We start from the raw sequence: 27,966 nt of genomic DNA, 5'->3' as shown, positions 1-27,966 counted from the left end.
AACTATTCTCATATTTACTAATTTTGGATTTGATTAAGACTTTTTGTATGAATATATGACTCAAATCAAGTGGAATTTGGAACCATATTATAATTCTATAACATACAATGACTTGACAATAATATTCTCTATACAAAATCATTTTAAATAGAATTTCATTTGAACATCTAACACGGTTTGTTTCTAACGGCCGCTCAAAACACATTCTTAAATACCTTGTAAAGTTTTAAATATCATAGTACTCGTATTAGAGTATAGTTAAAGCACGATTTGAGCCGATTTTTTTTTTAATTTAATCCATATTGAGAGTAAAATGCTCTTTGGTAAAAGCGATTTCAAATCTAGAGCTTTAACCCAAAACCTCTATTAAGAATAAAGTTCTTACAACTATACGATGATTGATTAATCCATTGTTTTCAATTAGTCCAATAGATGCACTTCTAAAGAAGACTAGTCATTTCAAGAAAATTAAAAGTATTTTACTATTTTACCCTTAATTAAATGTCTTCTACAAAATAAGTTACTCTTTAATGGTATAAAACTCCATATATTAAAATAAGGGTATTTAGAAGAAAAGAATTAATTCTTGATTATGAAAACACTACTTAAAACAAAAATAAAACACCACTAATTTTGAAATATATGTACTTATTTGGCTCTTGTTAAAATTTGATGAAGCACTTAGCAAGTTACAAACATCATGCATTTATTATTTGTTGTTGTGCATATTAATATGAAAGGTGGACTTAGAATTTTAATTCGATTTTAACTTTTAAATTTTTAACATTGAGTTTCCTGAAGTTGAAAATATTGAGTTCGAATAAATTCATTATCCACCCCTCGTACAAGCTTGATCAATCTTATTAATATCGAATTACTTTAAACTATTCCATAACTTAAAATTAACTTATACATCCTGATAATTGACTGATAAATTAATTACTTATAGTGATTTGACAGTTAAAACTTCGAAGTAGATATAATGTTAAAGACAATTCCAACAGTACAACAGGTTCGATTTTTACTACGAAAGTGGGAAAAAATCACTTAATTTTAATCTGTCCTTATGTCAATAATTATGAATGATTAGCCGCTCTTAATTAAGAAAAAAAATATTAATTCTATAAGTTGATTTTTAAAAACAAAAATGATCAAATGAAACAAAGAGGAGACGGCTTTGTTTGTTTGATACGGTGTTAAGGAATGTTTGGCGTTTGTAGGTAATTAAGCAATAATCCAATAAGCTGAATCCGGCTAATTAAGTACACTAATTACTCTAATTCCTAGTAATCTCAGACAATTTTACTTCCCAAATTGCTGCTACTTCACCCTCGTACTTACTTGATAATTTGTTCTTGTTCATGTTCCTGTTTCCTAGATTTGTAACACTAATTTATATAATATGTGACACAGTTCGAATCGATACAAATAAATTTAAAAGAAATTAAAGATGTTGAATGTATTCTTATTTTGGTGTGCAAAACAAGTGTCATATGCATATATCATAACTCATGATCATAACATCTAAATTCCGACTAATATGTATATTTTATCTTTATCTTTATAGGTTGAAATATTGTTTTAAATAGATCTTCAACTTAAGAGGAATGTAATCGAAGAAGAATTGCAAGAAAAATATAACAACCAAATAACATAATATAAAGCACATGATAACGCAACAAGTAATACAACACATAAATTAATAGGAGAACCTTACTCTCTTATGTAACGTGAGACAACACTCGCTATCTGCTACTAACCTTTTATATCATCGATTTAATTATCTCTTGTCTACTCACTTTTTCTTTTTTTTAAAATTAGCCTATTTTACCTCTCCTAACTAACTACTATTACAACCAACTTTTCACACTTCTGAACTGCGTTTATTTATAAATTTTAAAGGATACCAAGTTACTTATTTTTGAATAACATATATGAATTAAATTCAACTTTTCTCCATTTGAAAAATAAAAAAAGTACCACTAGTAAGTTTATTACACGTTGCACCATTGGCTGAAGCTAGATACTCTTAGGCCGTTTTGTTTGAACCTGTTTATTTGGATGATCAAGAATCCAACTGTACGAAATAGATAAGTTTCACAGTCCTTTTCTTTTATTCCTTTTGATCAAACATCATTTCATTTTATCTTTTACAAAAATAAAAAATAAAAAAAATCTTGGAATGTTAAGAACGTTCATTGAAATATCTGATTGTCAAGAAAAAACTATCTATATGTGAAAATATGATATTTTGTAATCTTGAAAATGAGATAGGATATATGCTATAATATATACTAGGGGTGTTCATAGTTTGGATAAAAATCGATCCAAACCAAAAAATCAAACCAAACCGATAAAATAAAACCGATTTTATTTGGATTTGGTTTTAGATTTTTGAAAACCGGTAGTATTTGGTTTGGTTATGATTTTATTTGAAAAAATCGAGGAAATAACCGAACCGAACCGATGAATTATACACATGTATTTTATTAATATACATACTTAATATATTGTTTTTATAAACAATTTTAAAGATCCTATATATGTTTTCATTAAAATTTCTTTATATTTTACTTATTGAAAGCACAAATAGAAAACCGGTAGTATTTGGTTTGGTTATGATTTTATTTGAAAAAATCGAGGAAATAACCGAACCGAACCGATGAATTATACACATGTATTTTATTAATATACATACTTAATATATTGTTTTTATAAACAATTTTAAAGATCCTATATATGTTTTCATTAAAATTTCTTTATATTTTACTTATTGAAAGCACAAATTACCCAAGGTGAAAACATTTATCTTATTGATTTCATGTATATGAGTGTCTATGACAATCTTTGTGGGACTGAAAATGTTATTGTCTTTTCCTTCTAGGCCAATATAGTGAATTTTAAAGCTTTATTGATAGTAAATTCAATGATCGAAATTCGGTAATTTAAGTCATTCTAACTATTTTTTGTTTTGAATGGATTTTTGTCACTTTTTTTCACATTTTGAATGAAATGTTTCTTTTATTTTTGTGTATGGTTAATAACCGAATAACCAAACCAAACCAAACCGAAACCGATAAATGTATATTATATTTGGTTTGGTTTGATCTTGATAATTTTAAAACCGATTAAGTTGGTTTGATTTTGGTTTTGACCAATAATCGATCCAAACTGACCCGTGAACACCCCTAATATATACATGTCACAAAATTTTATGAATGATATATTATCATACTCAAACTAAATCGTTAACTATATTTCTTCTTAGTTATGAAAAAATATATTTTAAGCTAGACTTTTCACAATAAAAGATCAAAGATCTATAAATATCAACATATTCTACATTATAAATATAATGTATTGTAGATGTTTATTTAAGTACTCCTATGATTTCTCTAGAAAAAAAAACTTGCAATCAAATAAGTAACTTAGACAAATAGCTTGTAACTAAGATTCTCGAAAAGCTTTGAAGCAACATCCTTGGACTTATAATCTAACTGATAATTTACAAGTAACTCAAGCATTGAGAGTCGCTCTTAAAAATCTTTGCATCAACTTCCTGAAATTATCGCATAATAAGTTAAATCAATTTATTTGTACATCGGTTTAAAATAAAATCTTTACATATTCCAAAGTTAACATTTTTACTGTAAGTTTTAAAATATTTCATATTAAAAATTTAATTTAGAAAAAAAAAAAAAGCCACGTGTAATGAAAAGATTGATTATAGGAGAAAGTTGGTGACGATTGGGGAAACAGAAACTACTAAAAATTTGTAAAGATAAGTGGAAGGGAACAGAGTCACAGTAAATAAATAAATAAATAAATAACATTAAAAAAACCAGAACTTTTATTTAAAATTGTCCAAAAAACGAGGTTGCCTTCCCACGTTGTTCTGTTCCTAAGCTGTAATTAAGGTGGTTAAAACTTTTAAAATTTATTGATTAAAATAAGTTTAAAACAAGTCAAGTGGGGTAAAAGATTAAACTTTTTTCTGTTTATATAAGGCCTCGAGTCATTAAGCGCCAAATACAGAATAACGGAAATTATTAACAAAGGAACTATATAGTTAAATTGTTTAAATCCTGTAATCGAAGTAAATATTTCAGAATACATATACATTTACATTTTAATGTAATTAAATCGCTATAATAAATTATTTGAAGTTTGAATTTTGAATATGAAGTCGTCTTTATTAAAGTGTATTTTATTTCAATAGGAGACTTTCTTACCAATATCACCACCAAAAGGAAAATTTTTAAAAAATATAATGAGTTACTTGCCATTTTTCCTAGAGTAATAGTTCATATTTTATATATTCAATTATCTTTGTTTTGTTTTTATTAATAAGGTGGCAGTAAAAAATATCTTGTGTGATAAAAAGACATTTAGATAAAGCTTTTGTTTTTGAAAAGTTAAATAGAACTTTTCACAGTAATTTAAGAAAAATCATAACCTGAAAATGCTATAAATAATAATTCCTCTGTTACTAATTATTTGTCCCCTTTTGAATTGACAAATTTATTAAAAAGTAATGATTGACATAGTGAATTTATTATTTTAGCCATATTAATGATGAAATGTATGAATTAAAAAATTAAAAGTTTCAAGAAGTCTATCTTTTTCAAAGGAATTAATTGACGTTACAATAGGTAAAAAGTTTTAGTCTTTTTTTATTTGTCAAAATGGACAAAGAAAAAGAGACAACTAAAAATGAAAAAAATAGACAAATAATTAAGAATAAAGGGAGTAGTACATAATATTACAACATATTAGTTTTCCGTAGAGTATTTACATATTTTTTTATTTTTCATTCGATATTTGGTATGTCCAATCTAGATTCACTCAGTATAAAATTTATCAAGCGCTCTCTAACAAGTATTTTTTCATATTCAAATCTCGTAAATAAGGTTTCTAAAAATAAAAGAAAAACAACTTCATCATCTGCACCACCACGTCAATTGACGGTGAGCACCTAATACAAATAAATTAATGTTAATATGGGTGGTTAAATTTACTTTTTAGTCAAAGATAGACTGACGTGGTAGTACTTAAACCATTTGACTGACTAAATTAACGGAACCGTCCGGTCCGGTATCACGTGACCTGAATCACAGTTTTCAAGGCTCACAAGTTTCCGCCCATTGCTGACTCACCCAAACTTATCTACACCGTTAATTAACGCCGTTACTGGGTCCATTATCCACGTGTCGCCATCACCTTCCACCAAAAATGCGGCGGCTCGTAAAATATCTCAACCTCACTCGCCGGTACCTTAAACCTCCGGTAGAACCCCACCATTAATCAGATTTTTATTGTTTAATTAGTCTTAATTAATCTTGATTAATTATTTTTATTTATTTGGGTCTTTTTTCTTTTTTTTTTACTGTTTCGACTAGAAGATCCTATATAATAGGATTTTCAGTTGTTTCGGTCTCCACTCTAACTCTTCATCCTATACACTCAGTTCAATATTGTACTCTCTTTTCATTTTTTTCTCTGAAAATTTCACAGAATACAAATTTCTTCAGAAATTTTACTTCTTATAGCAAAGTGATTAATTCTCCAAAACTGATTCTTTTTTTTTTTTTGCTCCTTTCATACAGTTCTGTCTGTCTCTGTTTTCTTCTGAAACTTTTTTTCTGTGTATTTTCTGCTTCTGGTGTTGCAGAACTGACGTAACCCATATTTTTTTTGATATTCTTATCTTTGAAAAAAGATTTTGAAGCTCTTAATCTTCTTTTTTTCTGCTACTTTTTTGGGTTTAAAAGGGGTGGTTTCCAACACAATCAGTTCTTGAAGATTTTTGTTTTTTCACTTTTTCATACTAAAAACTGTTACAAAAGCTTGTGCCTTAAAGACCCTCTTCTCTCTTTAGTCGTCTTTGTTCGAAGAATCTTTTTCCCCTTTCTTACTTCACGCCCTCTCTCACACTTTCGCTTTCAATGCGAATCTGAGAAAATCACATAAAAATGGACCAACAAACCATGTTGTCTAGTGGTGTTAAGTATACTGAACACAGAAAGCAAATCACTATGGTTAGAGCATCAGCTCCAGTGAGTTTTACTGGTCGGAGGAGAGGCTCTGAGATGAATGCTGCTGGTCCTAGAGTTGTACGGATTACTGTCACTGATGCTGATGCTACTGACTCTTCAAGTGATGAAGGGGAACAGAGGTTTTATGGCCGTCAAAGAGTGAGAAAATTTGTGAATGAAGTTCGAATAGAGCAGAGCAGCAACTGTAATGGAAGTGTAAATGGGGTTTTGAGAAATGGGTCGTCGTCGGAAACTGCTCCCGTTGTCGCTGCACCACCAAAAAGGCGGAAGAAGAACGCCGGAGCAACGACGGCGGCGAGTAAGCTAAAAGTGAACAATGTTAAAAAGTTTCGCGGCGTACGGCAACGGCCTTGGGGCAAATGGGCGGCAGAAATCAGAGATCCACTGAGACGTGTACGGTTATGGTTAGGCACTTACGATACTGCTGAAGAAGCTGCCATGGTTTATGACCACGCGGCTATTCAGCTACGTGGACCTGACGCGCTCACAAACTTCGCCACTCCTCCGGCGACGAAAACCAGCTGCTCCGGCTACAACTCCGGTGAAGAATCCCACAACGATCAACGCTCGCCGAAGTCCGTTCTCCGGTGTGCTTCAACTTCATTTGATGAATCTCAGAATAACGAAGAAGCTGAAGCTGAGTCATTACCGATTTTACCCTCCGATATCAGGGACAAAAATGACATTTCCATGTCGGAAAACTTCTGCGATTTTCCACCGTTTGAGAGTTTCTTCCCCGACGATTTGTTTCAGTTCGAGAACCCGGTTACCATATCCGACTTGTTTGAACCGATTACTTTACCCGACTGCAATAACATGTTATTCGGGTCAAGTACTACTGATTTCGGTTTCGGATCTTCATCTTGGCCCGAAGAAGATTTCTTTCAGGATTTCGGAGATGTATTCGGGTCTGACCCGCTTGTGGCTCTTTGATTTCATCGGCAGTTTAATCGGCGATCAGTATAAATGGTTTAAGATTCGTATTTTAAAATTTAATCTTGTGTTTAGTTTATCAGTTTTGTTTAAATTTGTTGATCAATGTGAGTGATTAGCGAGTAATTAGTAGTATTAATATGTAACAGCTCCGTCACATTAACGGTGATGATGATGGATGAGATTTTGCGGTACAGTGTTGTTTTTGTGTTTTGTGCTTCTACTACTATTTCGTTAATAACAATAAACGACTTTAGTAATTGTTAATTATTCACTAATTATTCTCTTAATTGCTAGTTAATTATTTTTGTTTTTATTTTTATTTTTATTTTGGAGGGGGTGGGGGATGGGGTCTGATAAAGGCACGTGTACGGACACGTGACTTTAGTAGCAATAAGAATTAGGTGAAAGAATGAAATGGCATGAATGCTTTTAGCCTGCATTCACACATGCTTAACCTGAACACATTCTCAATGCTTCAAATTTTAGTATTGGTTTCATTAGGTATTTGATATTTGTATTGAAAATTTGAAGTTTTGACTAATTTGAACATGTATTGAACTTGAAATTTTTAATGAAGAGTCACAAAGACTATAATTAATCTTCACAACTCTACGACTTCTTATATTATTAATGTATTTGATGATTACATATACTTATCTTAGAGTTTGACATAATAGTACAAACCTTTTTTTATATGTATATAATAAGTTCAACTCATCACTATGTATTTTACTCTAATTCAAATTCAAAATGCCTTTATGTAAAAATGCTCACACAAAGAATTAAATGTATGAACTTTTTACCTAACTAGTTGTGCTCCAAGATTAGTTGAATGGGTAAAAGGTATATTTTTTTACCAATAAATGTAGGATGAAACTTTTGGTACCACAAACCATAGAATAGAGGATAGTATAAGAGTTTTGGTTTTGGTTTTTCCACGTTGCATTTCAAGATTCACAAAGCATTTGTACTTATGACTTTCTATTCATTATTAACCAACTAATACACCTTTTTATCCGTGATTAAGTTTGGGATAAATTTAAAAGATTGAGTTTATCGAGTTTAAGTATTCAGTTGGCAAAGTTGTGAGTAGAAGGGTCCAGTTGATATTCCGAGCCAAGCGCAAGAACCTTCTAAGTCATTCTATCTAAAATTTACTCTTGTATTCAGTTAACGGTACAAATTTATTTTAAGATATTTCGGAGTAAATTTATACCTTCAATCAAAGACAATACAAATTTTTCTTCTAAATTTAATTTTTAAATATCTCAACTTATCTCACATACCGAAATATTCTCAGGGAATTGTTAGCGGGATTATAACTCTACACTTGAGAATGCAAGATGGATTTGCAACTATACTACTATTGTAGTTTCTTAGTCTACATTCTTTATATTTTGTTTATATTTTTATGGTTTTATTATATGATCTTTTTAGTTCAATTATACAATAATTTAGTATAGCGTTTAATCATGTAAAGCAAATATCAAGAAAGCGGGACAAATAGGTCACATGTGTACATTAGAATTATTAATTGCAATATAGCCTTTTAACATAATGTTTGTAGATATATAAATACTAGTCCACACAAATTAAAACGGCATGTATGAGTTGTAAAAGGACTTAACTAACTAAATGCCACACAACAGTACAATTATTTTATTAGTGAGCCTTTAGTTGATCGCACGGATTAACTGATTAAAAATAATTGATAAACATTTGAAATTAAACACAATAAATGTCAAAATTAATGCTTAGAAGTATTTTTCACATAAAAAGGGACGATTAACAAATATTGAAAACAAAGACAATTAAATTGCAAAATGTTACGTTAAACAAAAAAATCTTATAATAACTTGTAAAATTACAAGTTGGGATTGACCAACTTATGACTTTTGTCTGAGTTTAGCTTATGATTTTTTTTAGTTTATCTAGTATGTTACTCGTTTGACTAGTTTGCCTTGTTGTCTTAGTTTAGTAAATACTCTTGCTAGTTTTGACCAACTTATAAATTAAAATCTTTATCTTCATTTAGTAAAGTATTCTTGCAAGTTTTGACCAACTTATAAGCTTACCTCGTTGTCCTAGTTTAGGAGTAGTTGATTTTCTTATATTGTCACTACATTAATTTCTCTTCTAATTTTACACCTATAAGTAACATCTTCTAATGAATGAAGGAATAATTTGTTGAAAAATGAATTGTGATTTTTGATATGAAATGTGGTCAGTAAGACAGAAATTCAGTTAGAGAAACACAAAATAATATTGTTGGAATTATAGGAAAATGAGGCAATAATTGTATAGGTTGACAACATGTTTGTTTGGGACAGAAGAATTTTCCATTTTATCCTCCAAAAATATGAATTTTGTTTTCATTTTTTCTTCAGGTGATGATTTATTGGGACCCTTTTTCTCATGATTATGTCCTTTTCCTCAAATTAGCAAATTTTATACACACACACAAAAAAAAAGTAAACCAATATAAAAAGTTTAATTTATTTTTGTATACAAATATAAGGAGTTTAACAAATTTTCTCCAAGTAATTATAAGGAGTTTCATATATGTTGTTTTAAGTATAATTGTTAACTTATTTTGATCTTGGATGCGATATATGATGTATCTGATATATATGAATGTGTTTAATGTATGCAATGTACTGAGATATATTCTTTTTAGTGCCAACATGCCATTCATACATAGAAAAAAGATATAAGATGATTATTATTCCATATCTTCTCCTTTTTTCCTCTTCCCTTTCTATTCACAAATAATAGAATCGCACACAAAAATCAATATGACACTTTAATAATATATAGACTATAGTCATACTCATACATTAAGTAACAAATTTCCAAGAAGTCATGATCATAAAAAAGTTTCATATATATAAATGGTTGAAGATTACTAATTAAGTTCATTTTGATCATAAACACAATAAATTAGATATATAAATGACCACGAATATATGTTATTATTATGTCTACATTCAATATGGTAAGGCATCTTCTTTTTTTTCGTGCCAACATACAATTCGTACATAGAGAACGAAAATAAGATGATTATTCCATCCTCTCCTTTTTTTTCGATCTCCTTTGTATTCCTTTTCCTAAAAAAATCAGAGAAAGGAAATATATATAAGATGATTATTCCGTCTTCTCCTTTTTCGCGATTCGCTTGTTTTCTTTCTCTTGGTATTTAGTGATAAAAAAGGAGTCTACATGCATTTCAAAAAACAGTTAACTTGTTTTGTAAAATCAATATCAAACTCAACATGGTAATAAGTGGTCCTATGATGAGCTGTTATTGATTCAAAAATGACAAATTTTTGGACAATCAACTAGGCCTCTCTCTGTTGTTACACTGCAACACCCAAACAGACCCTTCTGCATCACAAAACAAAATAATTTTTTTTTTTTTTAAATGTATATATTGCCCACATATTATCAGACAAAATACAAGAATTACATTAATTACAATTTTTTTGGAGTATTTGTTTTATTTTTCTCTTACATGACCAACAAATTGACAGCAAATCCAACTTTCTATAAAGAACCTAACACAACAAAATGTCCCTCTCATTTTCTCCTGATTTCTGCCTGAAGAAAATCAGCCTTTTCTGATTATTATCTTTCTTAAATATTTTGTGAAATCTTACAAGATTTATTTTCAAAAAAATAGAACATGTGAATGAGGGGTCCAATTCAAGTTCTTAGTAAATAGAACAATTTCAGATTTTTTAAATAAATAAATAAAAATATATAAACCAAATTTTGGAGTTCAAAATTCTATGATCGATTCTTTCTAGCCCCTTTGAACATCTTTTTTCTTAATATACTAAATAGAGCCTCTCTAATCGTTGAAAAGTGATGAATGTTTTCTAACAACCATCCCTAGATACGGGTCGTAGATCATATCATTCTTAAGAAAAATTATCTACATGTATAGAAAGATGATCTCCTAGATATACAAATAAAATAGATGTTCAGATTGGGCTGACTGCAAACACTCATCTGCTTGCTTAAAGACTTAATCCTATTCTGGTTCCCCTTTCTGCATTAGTGTTATGTTCCTCGTTTATGTATAAAAAGACGACTTCCTAGATATACAGATAGAATAGATATTCAAATCTCTTCTTGCATTAGTACGCTTCTCATTTAATGTCATCACGTCAAATTAAAACAAAGTATGGACTCAAGCAATCAACACGATGAACAATATCGTCCTAGAAAAAGAAAAAGAGAAAAGGGGAATTGTGATATTTTTATTGGAATAAAGGGGGATATATATTTTGGTTGGTCTAGAATGTTTATAATTTACATTTTGAAAAGTAGCAAAAAAAAGGATAGGAAGGGACCTACAATTAGTAGGATCTTCTGAGTTTTCTAGCCTTAGCACCAATTTGCCTCTTAAAGACATCAATTTGCTGGCAAAAGTCATTTTCTTTAGAAATTCTATAGTATCTTTGTTTTGGGTCCCAGAAAATCTTGTAGAATAACAAGTGAATTTTCCATCTTACTACTACTTGCATTGCTTCTAATATTATTATTATTACACAAATTTCCATGACTACTTTATGTCTTTTGTGTCTTCTCTTTTGATGATATTTCAATTTTGAATACTGTTGTTAAAGTATAAGGCTCTCTTACCCTACATTGTTTAGCATGATGTGCTAATCATAAACTACTACGAAAATATATATCAGTGTAATTCCACAATTAGTGAAGTATGTCTCAATAGAGTAGCTGGATAGGTTGTATGCAGGGGCGGAGGCAACATCTAATGAGGGGTTCATCCGAACCCCTTCGGCGAAAAATATTACTATTTATACTTGGTTAAAATTATTTTTTAGTTATGTATAATAGATGTCGAATCCCCTTTCACTAGTTCGTGTGTTTACTTCTCAGATTTTGAACCCTCTTATTAAAATTTCTGGCTCCGCCACTGGTTGTATGCCGACCTTATCTCAAACTATCTTCGTGAGATAAAAAGATTGTTTTCAATAATAGATCCTCGGCTCAAAAGTAGTCTTACATGAGTGTATTGAAGGCTCCTAAATAGTATTCAATATGTTCTAATTTAGGTGACATACTTTATTTATAGTCTCTCCAAAATATATTTTTTTATATATATTATGCCTTGTTTAAGATCATAAGTTTAAAAAATATTTGTTCATAATTCATAAAAATTTTGTCCAATCAAACAATGCTACAAAAATTAAGACGGATGAAATATACAATATATACATATACCCAACCCAAGGATTCTCCAAATATAGTATGATATTGTTCTCTTTATACTTCAAATTTTCTTACGCAAGTTTCAATGATATAATCGTCTCTACCTCAAATCAATTATTACATGACTCAATCACCAGATTAACGAGCTTATATTAGATTTTTTATTCACATTATTCGAGTATTTATAACATCAAAAGCCCAAATACATAGGAGTACATATTTCTTTAGGTCATACGCTGATACGCATGCTTTCTAAACATTTATCTCAAAGTCTCAAATCTCATTTAATATAAAATTAAAAAAAAAATATTAATGTTTTTAAACAAAACAAAACCAACAAAAAAAAAGTAGTTAAGCGTGAGTTACATTTACGCCAAATTAAATTAAAGGTGTGCTTTGGCTGTTTCCACGCTTCAAAATATGACTTCCTTTTTCTTACTTTTTGACAAGTATTGATATTTTCGAAACACAACTTTTTTTTAATTTCACTAGAAACTTCTCCCTCATTCACACCAATTACTAAAAAGATATTGATATCCCAACATAACTTGTGATATTTATCTTTGTTTCAAATTTATAACGATAATAATAACATATCCAGTACTTCATAATAATTCCAAAAGCAGAGTTAACGAGAGATAGGGTATACGCTGACTTTATCCTTTAAGTATTTTTTAAGACACTCGATTCAAAAAAAAAAATGAATGTATGTGTTCAGGGGCGGAGCTAGGCTTTCTGTTAGGGGGTTCATCCGAATCCCCTTCGACGGAAAATTTTACTATTTATACATAGTTAAAATTATTTTTTATGTATATATAATAGATGTCGAACCCCCTTCGATTAGTTCGTGTGTTTAGTTCTTCAGATATTGAACCCCCTTATTAAAAGTCCTAGATCCGCCACTGTTAATGTGTCTACTTATTTGTGTGAGATACGAACTGGTTTGTGTTATGTCACATAGGACGAATGTGTGTACTTATTCAACTTTATACACGTTTAAGTGTCTTTTTATGTATATCCAAACTTAAAGAACATAAATGTCAATTAATGTCAAATTGAAAAGGCTTAATTAATTAAAAACAAAGTTGGAAACATAATCAAGGTTAAATTTTCCAAATCATGAGGGTCCAAGAGGAATCAGTTAAGAGTAGTGGTCAAAGAAAGATTCTAAAAACTTTACAAAGATTGGAATCAGAGATAGTCAGCAATAAAAAAGATCTTCTTCGTTTTTGCTTAAAATATACACCTCGTATACCTCAACGGACCATAGTGAGCCACTCCCCCAGCCGGTGGTGGAGCCAAGATTTATAGTAAGGGGATTCAAAATCTGTAGAAATTGACACATGAAGTAGCAAAGTGAGTTCAACATCTATTATATACCTAAAAAATTATTTTAATCATGTATAAATAATATAATTTTCCGTCAAGAGGGTTCGTATCCCTTATACTAAGCTGGCTCCGCCCCTGCGGCCCCACCCCCACCTTAAGTGTTGTATTCGAAATTTAATCTTTATGAGTTTAAATCTAAAAAAAAATGTTACCGTTTAATCGATTATTTAATTTAGAAATGAATCATATCTACTATATATTTTGTAACTTTTCTTTATATTTGTACATATAAATTTAAATTCCAAATCAAAATTATTGAATTCAAATAAACTTGATATTATGCAACTGCCTCAGCTCAAGTCAGCTGGTCCCGTAAAATCATGAGGCACCCCCACTTGGTATAATTCAGCCACTGTTGCTGAAATCAATACTGCCAATTGCGGCGGCAGAGCTATTTTGCGCAGGGTGAGTACTCTGTACTATAACTATTTTATTTATTTTTTTATTTTGTTGTTGGGAGTTTAAAAGAAAAAAAAAACAACTTAATAATTTAGGAATTATTTTAATAATATGGGTGTTTTGGGCAAATATTATGTGAGTTTGGCCCTAAACAATTTGATATGTTGGATTGAATTAGCTAATAACAATAATCATAGTCAATGATTTGGCGAGACGAGTATGAAAATAACAGAATAATAGTCTGTAGGACTTGGATTACTATCTTTAATTAGTCGTAAGGTGGTTTACTATCTTTATTCATAGTTATACCTACAAGATTTGATGACATAATTAAGCATGTGATCGATATAAATATCACACGGTTAATAAAAAACACATACGTTTAGCCCAAAGAGAGCGCGAAAAACAAAATTCTACATAATTTTACCTTCTCACTATCAATATTTTTAACCCTGGTCACTAGATAGCTACAAAATCCAGTTAAACACATGAATACATATATTATACATTATATAAGAATATTTTTAATCATATATAAATAGTATAATTATTACCTAGGAGAACCACTTGATTCTACCTGGCTCCCGTCCCGTCAAGTTGGGCAGTACTTGGGCAGAAGTCACGAAATGGTAATGGGGAAAAATAGCAAATAGCAAATAGCAAGTGCCCATTTGCCCTTTCCGTCCTTTGTAAGGGCAACCCCACTGCTCTGTCTGCATGCCCATGGTCCTTCACTGCCCCAAATGCTCTTTTTTATAAATAAAATAAAATATTTTTTTTTTTTCAAAATATTATATTTAACAAAACTATATTGAATCTCGAAGGGGATGGTTGATCGCGGCTTCCTTCTTAGAGGCTTTACGCTTGGACAGGAAAAATAGTTTCTCTATTCTTATAAGATAGGGATAAAGCTGATAAAATTGATATCCACATCAATAAGAAATGAGATTCCTAGACTACTTATATGGATTTGAGTTAAGCTAAATAGTCATTTAATAATGTACACGTTATTTGTGGAATCGTCCTCGATATGTTATTATTAATGTATGTGAAAAAGAGTTAGAGATTCAATTTTTGTCGGTTATAGATTGGTCCGAAGAATAAAAATTGACTTTCTTAATTAATACATTATTCCTCGATTGCTTAATGATAAAGATGGAACGATCGCTCTACAAAAATTCAAACCATTAACATAATGGCCCTTCGATTATTCTCTATGAACTATCACATCGAATGTTCCTTTAGAACTATGTATAATCATCAACTTGAAGTGGTGGTGCTAGTATATAACTAGGTGTTTGGACGTGAATTTATTGATATTTCGAAATAAAATATATTATCTACGTTTCAATTGACAAATTCAAACTTATAGAGATGTTAATAGTCATGGAATTATCAATGGTACAACCTAGATTTTTTAAACTTCACTAGTTAAAAAACACTAAAACAAACGTGTATTATTGTTGTATATTTTGTCCACTTGATGTCCCTTTTGAGGAAGAAAAAATAATTTAATTCACGAACCAAAAAAAAACATAAAAAGTGGTCCACTATGTAATATGCATGAACTTTAATTAAATTTTAGCAACAAAGGAAGAAGGCATTCATGTGAAATATGTATGGAGGTATTATTATGGAGTACTATATATTGGTATAAATAAAATACTTTATTGGTGGAACTTTTTTATTTTTACATTCCTCTATTTCAATTTCTATATCTAAAAAATAATAACATTTCAATAATTAGTAATGATTAACTTTAAATATCCATTAGTGACACCAATATTTAGAACTTATTTTAGAATACAAATTTCAAAATATTTTTCTTTTTTCTTATTGTGTTTTTTTTCTTTTACTTAGATTTGATGTGTTTGAGCTGAGAGTCTTTCTACCTCCACGAGGTAATGATAAAGTTTGTGTACACTATACCCTCTCAAGACCCCACTTGGTGAGAATTTCATTGAGTATGTTGTTGCTCCTTTCTTTTTTAAATTCAGTATCAAGTCAAGCTTCATCATATAAATGAGATCAAGGAAATAAATTTTTTCGCGGAATAACAATCTACGTGTCAAAAGAGGGTGAGCCCATTTGCGGCCACTGTATGGGTAAAATACTAAAGGCCATTGTTATGTGTCTCTTCATGCAATTTGGCTGCTAAATAAAAGGCTGTTTTTTAAAACCCAATTTCTGTACAAGTAGGGCCCAATATGTCACTCTCACCCACCGACAGGAAAGTGATGGGTCGGAATGTAAGAAATCTTTGGGCTGATTTCTTAAAACAGGCCCACACCCAAAATAAACGATAAGATCTGCGTACATTCTGTCCTCGTAAATCTCTATAGAACTACATAAGGTATGTTATACTATTATGAGTTTATTCAAAAGAATCTTTTAGATCGTAATCTAAAATATTTATAAATTACAACAAAAACAATATACTCAGTGTAGTATCATAAAGTGTGATCTGATATACACAGATCTTATCCTTACCTTATAAAGGTAGATAAATTATTTTCGAGAGACCTTAAGCTCAAAGATAAAAGAAAATATATAAATTACATTTTAAAAAATTCTATTATTTTTTAAAGATTGTTTGTAAAATTGAGGACTATAGACACATAAAGAGGCATGATAGTTTTTATGATAATAAGTACAAAATGGGCTAAATTTAATATATTCACGCTTCACATGCCAAAACTTGGCCCACTTATTGTGGGCCTCTTTATTCAAACACACTTAGCAAAATTTTCAAACATCATGCTTTTGTATGGGTTCTCAATAAAATGCTTATAGGATATGTTTTTCTAATGAAAAAAGTCAAAGCATATGGTCAACTCCATAATCAACAGTTTTCTTTGGAGCAACTCAATTTTTTTTCCTGATTTTTCACTCGATATTTGATACTCGATTTGGGGCCTTACTAGTTCAATTCGCACCGGACAATCCAAGTTGTAGTATGAATTACTTGATTGCTTGGTCATGTATCGCATGAAACAATAATAATTAAGTTGTGGTCAATTATATGAGTTCTCATTGTTCATGTCACTCCAGATAAACCATCTAAGTCTTATTATTAAAATAAAATAAAATAATCTAGTTTACTATAATTTATTTAGATTTTTATCAGCATATTATATTTGACATTCCTTGAAAGACTAAAACATAATCTCAACTAATTGGTATAATGACAATTTAAATTGCAAGATGGAGCAATTTGGGCCTAAAATACACAAATGTAGGATGAAAGCCCAAGTCCACATTTATGGGCCTTATCTGAAACACCTTATACAGGCCCACAAACAAAAATACAGAATATCCAACATCTTTGCTATCGGAAACAACCTCCCTATTGACGAGAATGAAAAAAAATTAATTCTCATTAACTGATACCTATTACTAGAAAATCCGATTTTGTTTATTTGGATGCGTGGGGGACAAGGGAAGACTAAACTAGATTAACATTGTTTGGCAACGAAATATTCAAATTTGTGACACTGTGATTCAAATTATAATCAGATGAAATATGTAATTTTCTTTATCATGGAGTAAACGATATGGTCTAAAATCGTATTAGTAAACGCTATCTACTCCATAGTTTTTAAAATTAATACTACAATTTTTGCTTTGAAAGGTACCTTTTATTAGCTCCCAACTCAAAACATAAATATTACTAGTTCGAATAATGATCTAATCACCATTTTCTATATTTGAGTTTTCTTTCTCCTATATTAGTTTTTTTTCTTTCTTTTCACCAGTTTATAACTTCATATATTAGATAACATCAACAAAAAAGAGAATAAGGCAAAAGTCTGTATTACATAACAAGTACCCTTTAGAATTAGTTGAAATGTGTGCAAGCTGATCCAGACACCATAATAAAAAATTTATGATGAAATTGGCCATTGTAAAAATGATCAACTTTGGTTAATAACTAAAAAAAAAGGGTCCCAAAAAAATTGTGGAAATACATGGATTTTGTTGAAAAATCTCAAAACAAATTAATAGCATGTCAAAAGTTAGAATGAAGATGACAAAATTTACATGTCCTAGCAACATAACATGACAACAACCTTATATATATTTCATGTATATGCCAAAATAATAAGCACTTACAAAATTAATTAATCATCTTCACCAAAATACAATTAATAATTAATTAGACACTAAAGGGAACATCAACTTAGTGAATGAAGTATGTAACTGCCAATGCTAACAACATTAATACGTATGCAATCCCTTGGTCAATTGTTGTTCCTGAACACAACAATAAAATTAATTAGCTAAAAACATATTAGACTATTAAATAATCTATAATTATCTCATGAGTGACATGGTTATGTAAATAGGACAGCAAAAAAAGTATTGTTTTTCCCAACAGAGTAAAAACAATGGTAATGAGTGCTTCTCCCAAGCTATATTAAAATTAAACGAATATCGAATATCGTCTAAAAAACAAAAATATCTCATTCTAAAAGGCCTATGTTACCAAGAATATAAAACAAAAATATTAAGCTGACTAATTTGGCACAAGAATTCTGGTGAACTTCATGTTCACCAATATTATTTCTACCAAAACATAATTATATGCAAAGAACAACTAAATCAAACCTAAATCGAACAAAAAGATACTAGAATATATCGATCAACAAATTTAAACTAACAACAAAACAACATATTTTTTGTGGGATTCAGATTTGAAGTTTATGAGTTATTATCATTATGACACATTAACATATAGTAATTTCTTATTATACATTTAAGCTACAAACAAAATTTATCGAATTCTAGTATACTCAAAGACGATTCAGTTCAGAATTCTAAGTTTATGAATTTTTACAAGAACCTTAAGTCAAATGTGCCATAATAACGGGTTTAATCATATAAAAACTAAACATGTATAGAAAATTCGGACAAAAATTACTAAATTCATGTGAACTCATAATCAAGCTGTTATGACAAAAAAAACATACCATCACTTGCCGGAGCAGGGGCCGGAGCATAAGGCTGTTGGGCTTGAGCAGTAGGCAAAAAGATGGAGAAAATTAAGGCAAATGCAACAAAGAAGCCAAACATCACCTTACTAGAAGAACCATTAATCGCCATTGTTAATTAATTAATTATTAATTAGTAGTAATTAATATATTTCTTCAACTCTCTCTGCGAACAACTCTTTATCTTGTAAGATTTAAAAAAAAGAGCTTTATTCGCAGAGAGAGCGAAAGAAAAAATGTATCAAAACGAAAAAGAGATTTTTCACTCCAATTTCACAACAAATTTTCAGAAATTGTTTTGAAAAATTGTGATTGATGAAAAAGTTTGAGATATGGAAATGTTATTTTGTTTTATAATAATAAGTAATATTTTTTTAAAAAATTAATTTGGATGAATGAACGAAAAGATCGGTAATTGGTAAGAATGTGGGGCTTGCCAAATGTATTGGGAGGGAAAAAGTCAGATAACTTATTATTAGGTTGTTATCTATTCTCTACCCTTAGTTGGCGCCATATTCGTTGGCTTTGTATCTTTCCACATTTCAGCATTGGATCTGATCTTAGCTGGTTGTATTGTTGGGCCTGCTGCTTGGTTTGAGCCATTCCTAGTTTTATTTTGATTTTTTTTGTAGGTCCAATTGTGGGCTCAATGTTTTGGGTCTTGTGGACTCTTAATATTTTGGGCCATCAACTAAAATGATACAAAAGATGTTCTTTTTTTTACTTTTTTTTTTTTTTGGTAAACAACATAAATTTTACTAATTTATAAGTAAATACTTTCTTTCACGCGAGTTTTTAATATTATGAAATTTGTTAGAATTTGGATTGTGGAGATGAGTTCAAAATTAGTGCAATTTATTTAGTTGGCCAAAAGCCAAAAATAAATCGGATGCCTAACTTTTAATAATTTTTTTATTATTGGGATTCAAAGTTATTTCTTTCTTTTTAATAAAAAAAACTTTATTTTTTCTATGGTCTTAAACTATATATATCAAAATATTTTGTAATCTTGACATATCATGTGGAAGTTAAATTTAAAAATTGACCCCCAAAAAAGAAACATTCTTTAATATTTCGAAAGAAACTATAAAATATGACAAATAAATTTAAAAATATAGTATTTTTTTTTTGTTAAAAAAAACTTATAATAATTTTATTATTATGGCCCTTCGAATTTGGCGGCCTAAGACGTATGCCTTATTTTTATAAGCATTGAGCCGCCCTTGTATACAAGTGGATTCGCATGTATCTGACTATCTCGCTCGCCTCTTTTCTTATATATCTATATTTCAGAATTTATCTCATATTCCAGATCATACAAGAGTGATTTACATGTATGTGGGATACATAAACTATCTCACTCGCCTCCCTCCTCTCTTGCTCACCTCTCTCCCTATTTCAGTGTATCTGATAGCAAAAATACATGTTTGTTTTTATATCATTGGTGGTTCGAGATATACATACTTTGACTTTGATTAATTGGCTGTTGATAGTAGCAAGTGCCGTGCTTGTTAGGCATATATATTGGTATAATTGGTGTACATGCATGAACCATTTTAAACACCTAGGAAGAATATTTTATTCTACTCACCGCTAATAGTGTTAAATGAACGGATTGAATTAAATTTGAATGAATTAAAATAGACTGAGTTAATGAATGAACGAATTACTAACTTATTCAAAAGTTACTTGAGATGAAATAAGTTTTAAAAAGGGTTATAATCCAATCCAACTAATTTTTACTAAGTTGAATTGCCTCAAGTGGATATAAGTAGCTATGATGTAATTAATATTCCAAGTACATAGCCACTCATCAGTCGTGTTCACTCTCTGATCGTACATACAAAAAAGTCAAGCAATTTGCTTCTACAATAAATTGGCCATGGGAAACAATTTTGCAGTTCATTTACATTGCCAGGTTTGAAAATTGAAATATAAAAAAAGGAGAATATTTTAATTATATCTAAGGAATGAAAGAAAACGTTCACCTACGTGAACGTCATAAGTAGAAACATGAGTTGTGATAGAATGATTGAGATTTCTTCACTTTTAATCAGAGATCTCTGCTTTGAGTCATTGAAAATAAAAATAAAAACTTATTGAGAATATTATCCCGACCCAAAAAATAGGCCTTTTCAAATACTTTAGTTAGGATATGTCCAACTAGACAAATAATATATATTGGACTTTCATATTGATTGAGGTTGTTAGTGATATTATATTGATATGAATAGTCTTACTTTATGAGCTAAGTTTTAGGATCAAGTTATTTATATAGAAAGTTTGTTTTTTTTATTATCAAAGACAGATTTATTCTTATATTTTGCTGCCCAAGTTGAGCCTGCATATATATTATTTTATCGAACATGGATTGTAGTTAATTATTTTATATGATATTGAACAATTCTAATCCCGCAAACTTGCTTTTGGTTTGGAGTTAGTTCGAAGTTATAGTTTTCTTTATGCATATGTTACATCGGCAACCAATCGATCCAATTGTATCAGATACAATTAATTCAAGATTCAGCCGTAATTAAATTGATTGAATATCGAGCTAACACGATACTTATTTTGATTACTCAATATTGCCTCATGGACACGACAAAGGTACAAATAGTACTTGTAATAAATGAAAAAAAAATTAAAAAAATCGATCCAATGGATTCAGATGAAGTAGTCAATATTGTACATTGTACGTGGTTGCAAAACCTTACCAGAAGTACATGCAATATTATTTTCATAGTTAAGAAATAGGAACTCGTTACGAAATTTGTCACTAAATAATTCGTAATTAAAAGGATTTTTTAATATAATATATTGTTAATTTGTCGTTAAATAAGATTTGTGATTATTTTATTTAATGTTTAGCAATAGAATTAAGACATACTCTAGATTGTTGAGCAACTATTAAAATTGCTTTAGCACAATAGCGGATCCAAGATTATTATTAAGGAGTGTTAATTGTTGTAGTAAAAAATACAAATACACAATTTTTGTTAAAAATATATCTCTGATTATATTGTAGCTCACTTATACCGTTTAGCAACGCTAATTTGGAGCAAAAAGAATATTGTCTTGTATTTATAAGTGTTACCAGAAGGCTCAATATTTTAATAATTTAAATCTGTGGCTAATTGTTTAGAAATTTATTTTGCTGACACAATGTATGATTAATTAAAACTAAGTAAATCCCTTCTTCCATCACAAAAGAGTGTGGTACAGTGGAGGCTGGGTTGCTTCTCTCTGAATTAGAGGTTTCAATTTCGAGTTTCATGTATGAAAAAATTCTTATTAGGGAGTGTTACCCTTGAATGGTACATATCCGATGTAAATTCAGGTTAGTCAGACTCTGATAGATACCGAAAATCGAATAAAACATCTAAAGAAAGAAGAAGTAGTAAATTCCTATTGCAAATGTATAGCAACATTAAGAATTCTTATATATAGTAGTAAAATTCATTCAAATTAAATTAAAACAGCTGATTGAGTTCACAATATAAGCATTACATCATATACATAAACTACCACACTGGTAGCTAGCTAGTAAATTAAATTATACAACCTTAATATAATGTAGGGAGAAAATTTAAATGAAACCACTACTAAGGTTCCTATATATAGGATACATCATGATTTGTCATATTATTTCAACAATACTAAAGCCATGACAATGATCATAGTTCAACATTACAATTTCTAGTAGAATTCACTATTTTTAGTTCAGTTGAACCTGCATAACTCGTTCATTCAATTTTGGCTAGGCCAAAGGAAAGCTCCCATAGCAAACTTCCTCTTGTGATTGACATCTCCGATCAACGGTAGTCCATATTGTCTGAGAAGGCAATCGAGTTTCCACATCGGCATCGTCTCGTAATCGGATTTTTTGTACCTTGGATAGTGCAATGGCATCTGAAAATTACTACTAGTACAAGTACTAGAAGTGTAACATGATTTCGAATTTTCGATTTTGACTTGAAGTTGAGATTGATTATTTTTGTTTTGGTTCAAAGAAAACATGGTTGTTGTAGTATATGAAGGGTTATTATAAGAGCAAGCACCACTTCCACTCATGATTCTTTTTCTTTGTGATTTCTCAACATACATAATGTAGTATCCTTTTATAGCCAATATATCTTGGGATGAGGCTAAGTATGACTGGAAGACCAAGTCAGAGACTGCTAGACGTTTCATTGACGGATACAATTGGAAACCTTATAGTATTAAATGAATGAATATTCTATGAGCTACTTTATTAATGACATATAGCTTTTTATTCTTTTTCAAAACGTTTGTAATTTGTTTCATATCTTTCATTAACTTATCGACTTATACATACTTCTAATGTTAATTTTTGTTTCAAATCTATCCCTATATAATTTAAAACATCAAATATGCTCCTCACGAAGTAATATAGGGGAATGTTTGGACCTTTTAAATAAATTTCTAAGAGATATATTTTGACATTTATAATTATTAGTGATGTATTTAGACCTTTTTAATTAATTTATCAAGTGCATGCTTCCGACAAAGATATGCATATATTTACGAGTAAAAGAATAAAAATTGCACAACTCTACAAAATTAATGAACATTGAATTTATTTAGTCAGATATCATAAAGACTAAAATCAGAAATTATCAATAACTAAGCGACCAAAAATGAATTAACCCTATGTTGAATATTCCTTATGTAAACTAGTAATACATCTAGAATCTAGTCGGATTTAAATCATGTGAATGAAATCGCTTTTGACAGAAAATTCATTGAAAAAAATGAGAAAAATAGCTAAAATTGCGGAAACATATTTAAATGAGCCCCAAAATAAACGGAAGTGCGTTAACAGCCATTTTCAACTCTGAAATCCAAAAGAAACAACTTTTCCATTTTCTTGATCAGGTTGGCAGAAAAAAATGAACAAAAAGAAACCAAAAATCTTATAAGAATAAACCTTAAAAATACATTGGTTCTTTTGTCATTTTTTAAAACAACCTATAATTTGTCACCCTTGGTAATTTTAAATTTTATGTTACCATAGTCACATATAATTTGGATACTTTTTTTCTGAAGATTTTATTACCAGAAAGTTGGTTTCTTGATCAGATAAAAAAAGGGTTGGTGCTGAATTTCTATTAGATTCATCACAATATAATAGAATTCAGCAATTTTCCTTGTCCAAGTTGCAAAAATCCAGCTCAATTTTGCCTATTTTGTAGTCGGTACGCGTTTTTCATTAATTCCCTGATTTTTTTTGGCTTCATATTGTTTAGATAAGACGTATTTCGTTATATGAAACAATGATGATTCATATAACTGACCGCCCCAACCTCAATTTGTTCAAGACTTAGACGTAGTTGTTGTTTATTTGATTATATATGTATGTACAAACATGATTATATATGTGTGAAGCTTCACATGATGCAATTTTCTTGCTTGTTCTACTTGCTATAAATGCTAAATTAGTTTTTATGTCATGATGAATTACAATTAATGGTTCAACATACCTTATTTTTGGATGAATACAATGAAATTTCTACTAATGTTGCTCTAATTCCAAATATACCATCAAACCTCTTTCAAACAACGTTGTTTGTCCCAATATTTTAGGTTCCTATAGAGAAATATTGTTAGTCCAATAGGAAACATGGTTGTTATAGTGAAATATTTGCGATGATTGTAACAAAGAAGTCTGACTATGTTGTTTTGAAATTTGTTGTACTCTTGAAGCTGAATGGATCAATTCAGGCAGATTGGTGAGGTAGTTGGGAGTTTAACTGCTCTAATGATATTGAAACATGACATTCAAATAAACCAGAAGCAATGTTGTCTTCTGTTTGACATGTATGTACAAGCTTTCGACACGATTTCCGAGGGGATCAAACATAATTTAAGGTTGAATGAGAGGAACACAAAGTGGAAAGCACTTGAACATCCAATGAAAGAGCTTCATAGGATCTTTAAAGAAGGTGAAATGTACATAAAAAGTTGTTTGGATGTGAAAGATTTGTGGGGCAAAGCTATAAGTTTACATCTCAATAAGGACTGTGTTGAGTTTCATGTTCATAATTTGCTCTGTTGTTTCCCTGTTGTGATTGAGGCTATTGAGACAGTTGCAGAAATCTCGGGATTCGATGAGGAAGATATGCAGAAGAGGAGGACTGCACTCGCTAAAAAGTACGAGGGAGAGTCAATGTGTGATCCAAGATTCTTTCAATGGATGTTTGGGAAACAATACTTAGTTACTAGAGAGATATGTAGTGAATTGGAGAGTTGTTGGAAAGAAGATAGATGGTATCTTGTTGAAATGATAAGTCAAAAGATGAATGTTGCAGAAAATTTGGCGATAAACGAGCATAGTCTAGCTGAGATGTTGCTCAAGAAACTAGATGGATCAAAGCAACTCAGACAAATTATGCTCTTGCCTAGTTCAATATTGATTGGAGCAAGTGATTATCATGTGAAGAGACGTTTAGGCTCGCGAGGAGGACATGTTAAGGAGATTCAATGGTTAGGAGAAACGTTTGCGTTGAGGAACTTTTTTGGTGAGCTGATTGAACCAGTAGTTGCTGAGATTTCTCTAGTGTTTTCACTTTCACATCCCAACATTCTGCAATATCATTGTGGTTTTTACGACGAAGAAAAGAAAGAAGGATACCTTGTTATGGAGCTAATGAGTAAAAGTTTAGCAACTTACATAAAAGAGCATTCGAGTCAGAGGAAGAAAGGACCGTTTTCTGTACAAGTTGCTGTCGATATTATGCTTCAGATTGCTCGAGGGATGGAGTATCTGCACTCGATAAAGATCTATCACGGAGAGCTGAATCCATCTAACGTGCTCCTTAAACCAAGAAATCCCTCTGCGGAGAGTTATTTTCATGCAAAAGTTAAAGGATTTGGTTTAAAATCTATGAAGAGTAGTTATAAGGCTGCTGATGAAAATTCTGCTGAGTCTTTCATATGGTATGCACCAGAAATTCTCACTGAAAAGGAAAAACCAGAAAGCAAATGCACTTACAAGTATACAGAGAAGGCTGATGTTTATAGTTATGGAATGATATGCTTTCAACTTTTAACGGGGAAAGCTCCGTTTGATGAACATCTCCAAGGGGAGAAAATGGCGCAGAATATTAGAACAGGGGAGAGACCTCTCTTCCCGCATCCTTCACCTAAATATCTCGTAAACTTGACAAGAAAATGCTGGCAAACGAATCCAGACCTTCGCCCAAGTTTCTCTTCTTTGTGTAGGATTTTGCATTATATCAAGAAAGTACTTGTCATAAATCCAGGACATGGCCAACCTGAATGTCCTCCTCCACTCGTAGACTACTGTGAAATCGAGGCTGGCTACTCAAAGAAGTTCCCAGGAGAGGATAGCACTGGTTTGGCCCCGGTATCACAAATTCCTTTCCAGATGTTTGCTTATAGACTTGTTGAGAAAGAGAGAATATCTGGAAACTCTAAAGACAAGCACTGGGATTCATCACATTATGGTTATTCGAGCCACAGGACAGCATCAATGCAGAGCGACAATGAGCATATGGATGCAATGGATGATCTCTTTTTCGGTCCAAGTGATCGAAGGTCAATTTGCTCAGAGATAATAGAGAGTAAAGATCCAAGATTCTGGGATCAGAGGACAGTCATCTCTGAGACACCACTTCGAAAAGTTTCTTCATTCGAGCAAATGTCAGTTAGTTCTGAGAGTCCAAAAGAGAAATTCCCTGCAGCAGCAGCAAATGAAAAGTCAATCTATGATGATATTCTGGAAAGGAAGGAAATACTAACACCATCAGGTGATCAGTCCTCACCGCGTGTTGATACAACACCACGGAAGGCCATTTCATCAATGAGAAAGAACAAAAAACTGAATCTTTTGGAAATCCAGGAGAATGTAATGTCTACGAAAACAGATGACAGAAAACCTTCATCGAGTGAGCAGAAAACAGCGTCTCCTGTGATTTCAGAGAAGAAAAATTCATCAGGTGATCAGATAATAACTCATTCCGAGACTCAAGAAAAGAAACATGCACCAGATGATCAGAAACTAATAAGTTCTGCAACTCCAGAGGAGAAAAACTCATCTGATAACCAACAACCAAAAGATTCTCAAAGTCCAGAAAAGAAGCAGTCATCAACAGCTGCCAATGTCAAGACCATTCGTGGTGATCCTACGCAAAGGAAAGCTTTGTCAAGAAGAACAAAATCCAAGAATCCAGAGAAGAAAGTTCTATCAAGTCCGGAAGCCAATCAAAACTCAATGTCATCTGAGATAACAGCATCGAAACCAAGCAATTCAAAGGTAACTGCAAAAAAAACGCCATTTCACAAAAAACTACAGGACAAAGAGAGTAGCACTACACCAGGTTAGCTCTTCCAACTTTGTCAACTTGCATGTTTTTGTAATGAGAATATTTAGCTCAGACTCTTAACATAAATGGCTTTTTGTAGAAAAACTGACAGACCCATCACCAAGATCTTCACCAGCTAGAGCTAAGAGAATACAGTCATCAACTATGTCTTCTCCAACACGAAGCCTAAAAGGTTCATCTCCAAGATCACCTGCGATCACTACACATGGAAATGGATATCAATCACCATGTGCATCACCATTAAATCCGTGTTCTCGTTATGCCAGAGTAAGCCGAGAGCCCTACTTGTCCTCAGCTATGAGCCCAAGTAGACCAAGGAAACCTCAGAGCATTAGCAATAGCCAATCTGTGCACAACAGTTAACAAAGTTCATGCGGTTTTCAATTTTCAAATTTGACTAGAACAACTTTGCAGCTCAAAAATTTTGAAGCAAAGGATGGTTAAAATTTGTATATTATGCTTATACGTTAAGCTATTTTTACTTGTTGGAGGTCTGTACTCTCTGGATTTCACAGGTTTCGAATGCTATTCAGCCATTCACAACTGCGAAAGTTCAGCTAAAAATATCCGCATTTCACATTTATGAATCAT

The 27,966-nt window shown here is 30.9% G+C and overlaps 3 protein-coding genes across 3 annotated transcripts; 2 read left to right on the top strand and 1 right to left on the bottom strand.

Annotated features, from left to right (window-relative positions):
- The first annotated feature begins 5,445 nt into the window (after positions 1–5,445).
- On the top strand, positions 5,446–7,263 carry LOC102599019 (ethylene-responsive transcription factor CRF2). Its single transcript, XM_006343831.2, has one exon. It carries the CDS (start codon positions 5,973–5,975, stop codon positions 6,987–6,989), a length of 1,017 nt encoding a protein of 338 aa, XP_006343893.1. The 5' UTR covers positions 5,446–5,972; the 3' UTR covers positions 6,990–7,263.
- A 15,211-nt stretch (positions 7,264–22,474) lies between these two features.
- LOC102598350 (uncharacterized) lies at positions 22,475–23,111 on the bottom strand. The gene has a single exon (XM_006343829.2). It carries the CDS (start codon positions 23,078–23,080, stop codon positions 22,757–22,759), a length of 324 nt encoding a protein of 107 aa, XP_006343891.1. The 5' UTR covers positions 23,081–23,111; the 3' UTR covers positions 22,475–22,756.
- A 1,480-nt stretch (positions 23,112–24,591) lies between these two features.
- Positions 24,592–27,962, top strand: LOC102598026 (serine/threonine-protein kinase PLK4-like). Its single transcript, XM_015307132.1, has 2 exons — positions 24,592–27,369; positions 27,455–27,962. Exons 1-2 carry the CDS (start codon positions 24,738–24,740, stop codon positions 27,736–27,738), a joined length of 2,916 nt encoding a protein of 971 aa, XP_015162618.1. The 5' UTR covers positions 24,592–24,737; the 3' UTR covers positions 27,739–27,962.
- The last annotated feature ends 4 nt before the right edge of the window (positions 27,963–27,966 follow it).

This window comes from Solanum tuberosum, unplaced genomic scaffold (assembly GCF_000226075.1).
Source record: "Solanum tuberosum cultivar DM 1-3 516 R44 unplaced genomic scaffold, SolTub_3.0 scf00048, whole genome shotgun sequence".
Classification (NCBI taxonomy): domain Eukaryota; kingdom Viridiplantae; phylum Streptophyta; class Magnoliopsida; order Solanales; family Solanaceae; genus Solanum; species Solanum tuberosum.
Note: the sequence above shows the minus strand (reverse complement) of the source record. Positions and strands in the feature narration are given on the sequence as shown.

What these genes read in the sequence shown, in the direction of transcription:
- LOC102599019 (XM_006343831.2), top strand. Translation starts at nt 5,973, where the DNA reads ATGGACCAACAAACCATGTTGTCTAGTGGTGTTAAGTATACTGAACAC.
- LOC102598350 (XM_006343829.2), bottom strand. Translation starts at nt 23,080, where the DNA reads ATGAGTGGAAGTGGTGCTTGCTCTTATAATAACCCTTCATATACTACA.
- LOC102598026 (XM_015307132.1), top strand. Translation starts at nt 24,738, where the DNA reads ATGGATCAATTCAGGCAGATTGGTGAGGTAGTTGGGAGTTTAACTGCT. An exon ending in AGAGAGTAGCACTACACCAG is followed by an intron (nt 27,370 to 27,454) that starts GTTAGCTCTTCC and finishes GGCTTTTTGTAG; the next exon opens with AAAAACTGACAGACCCATCA.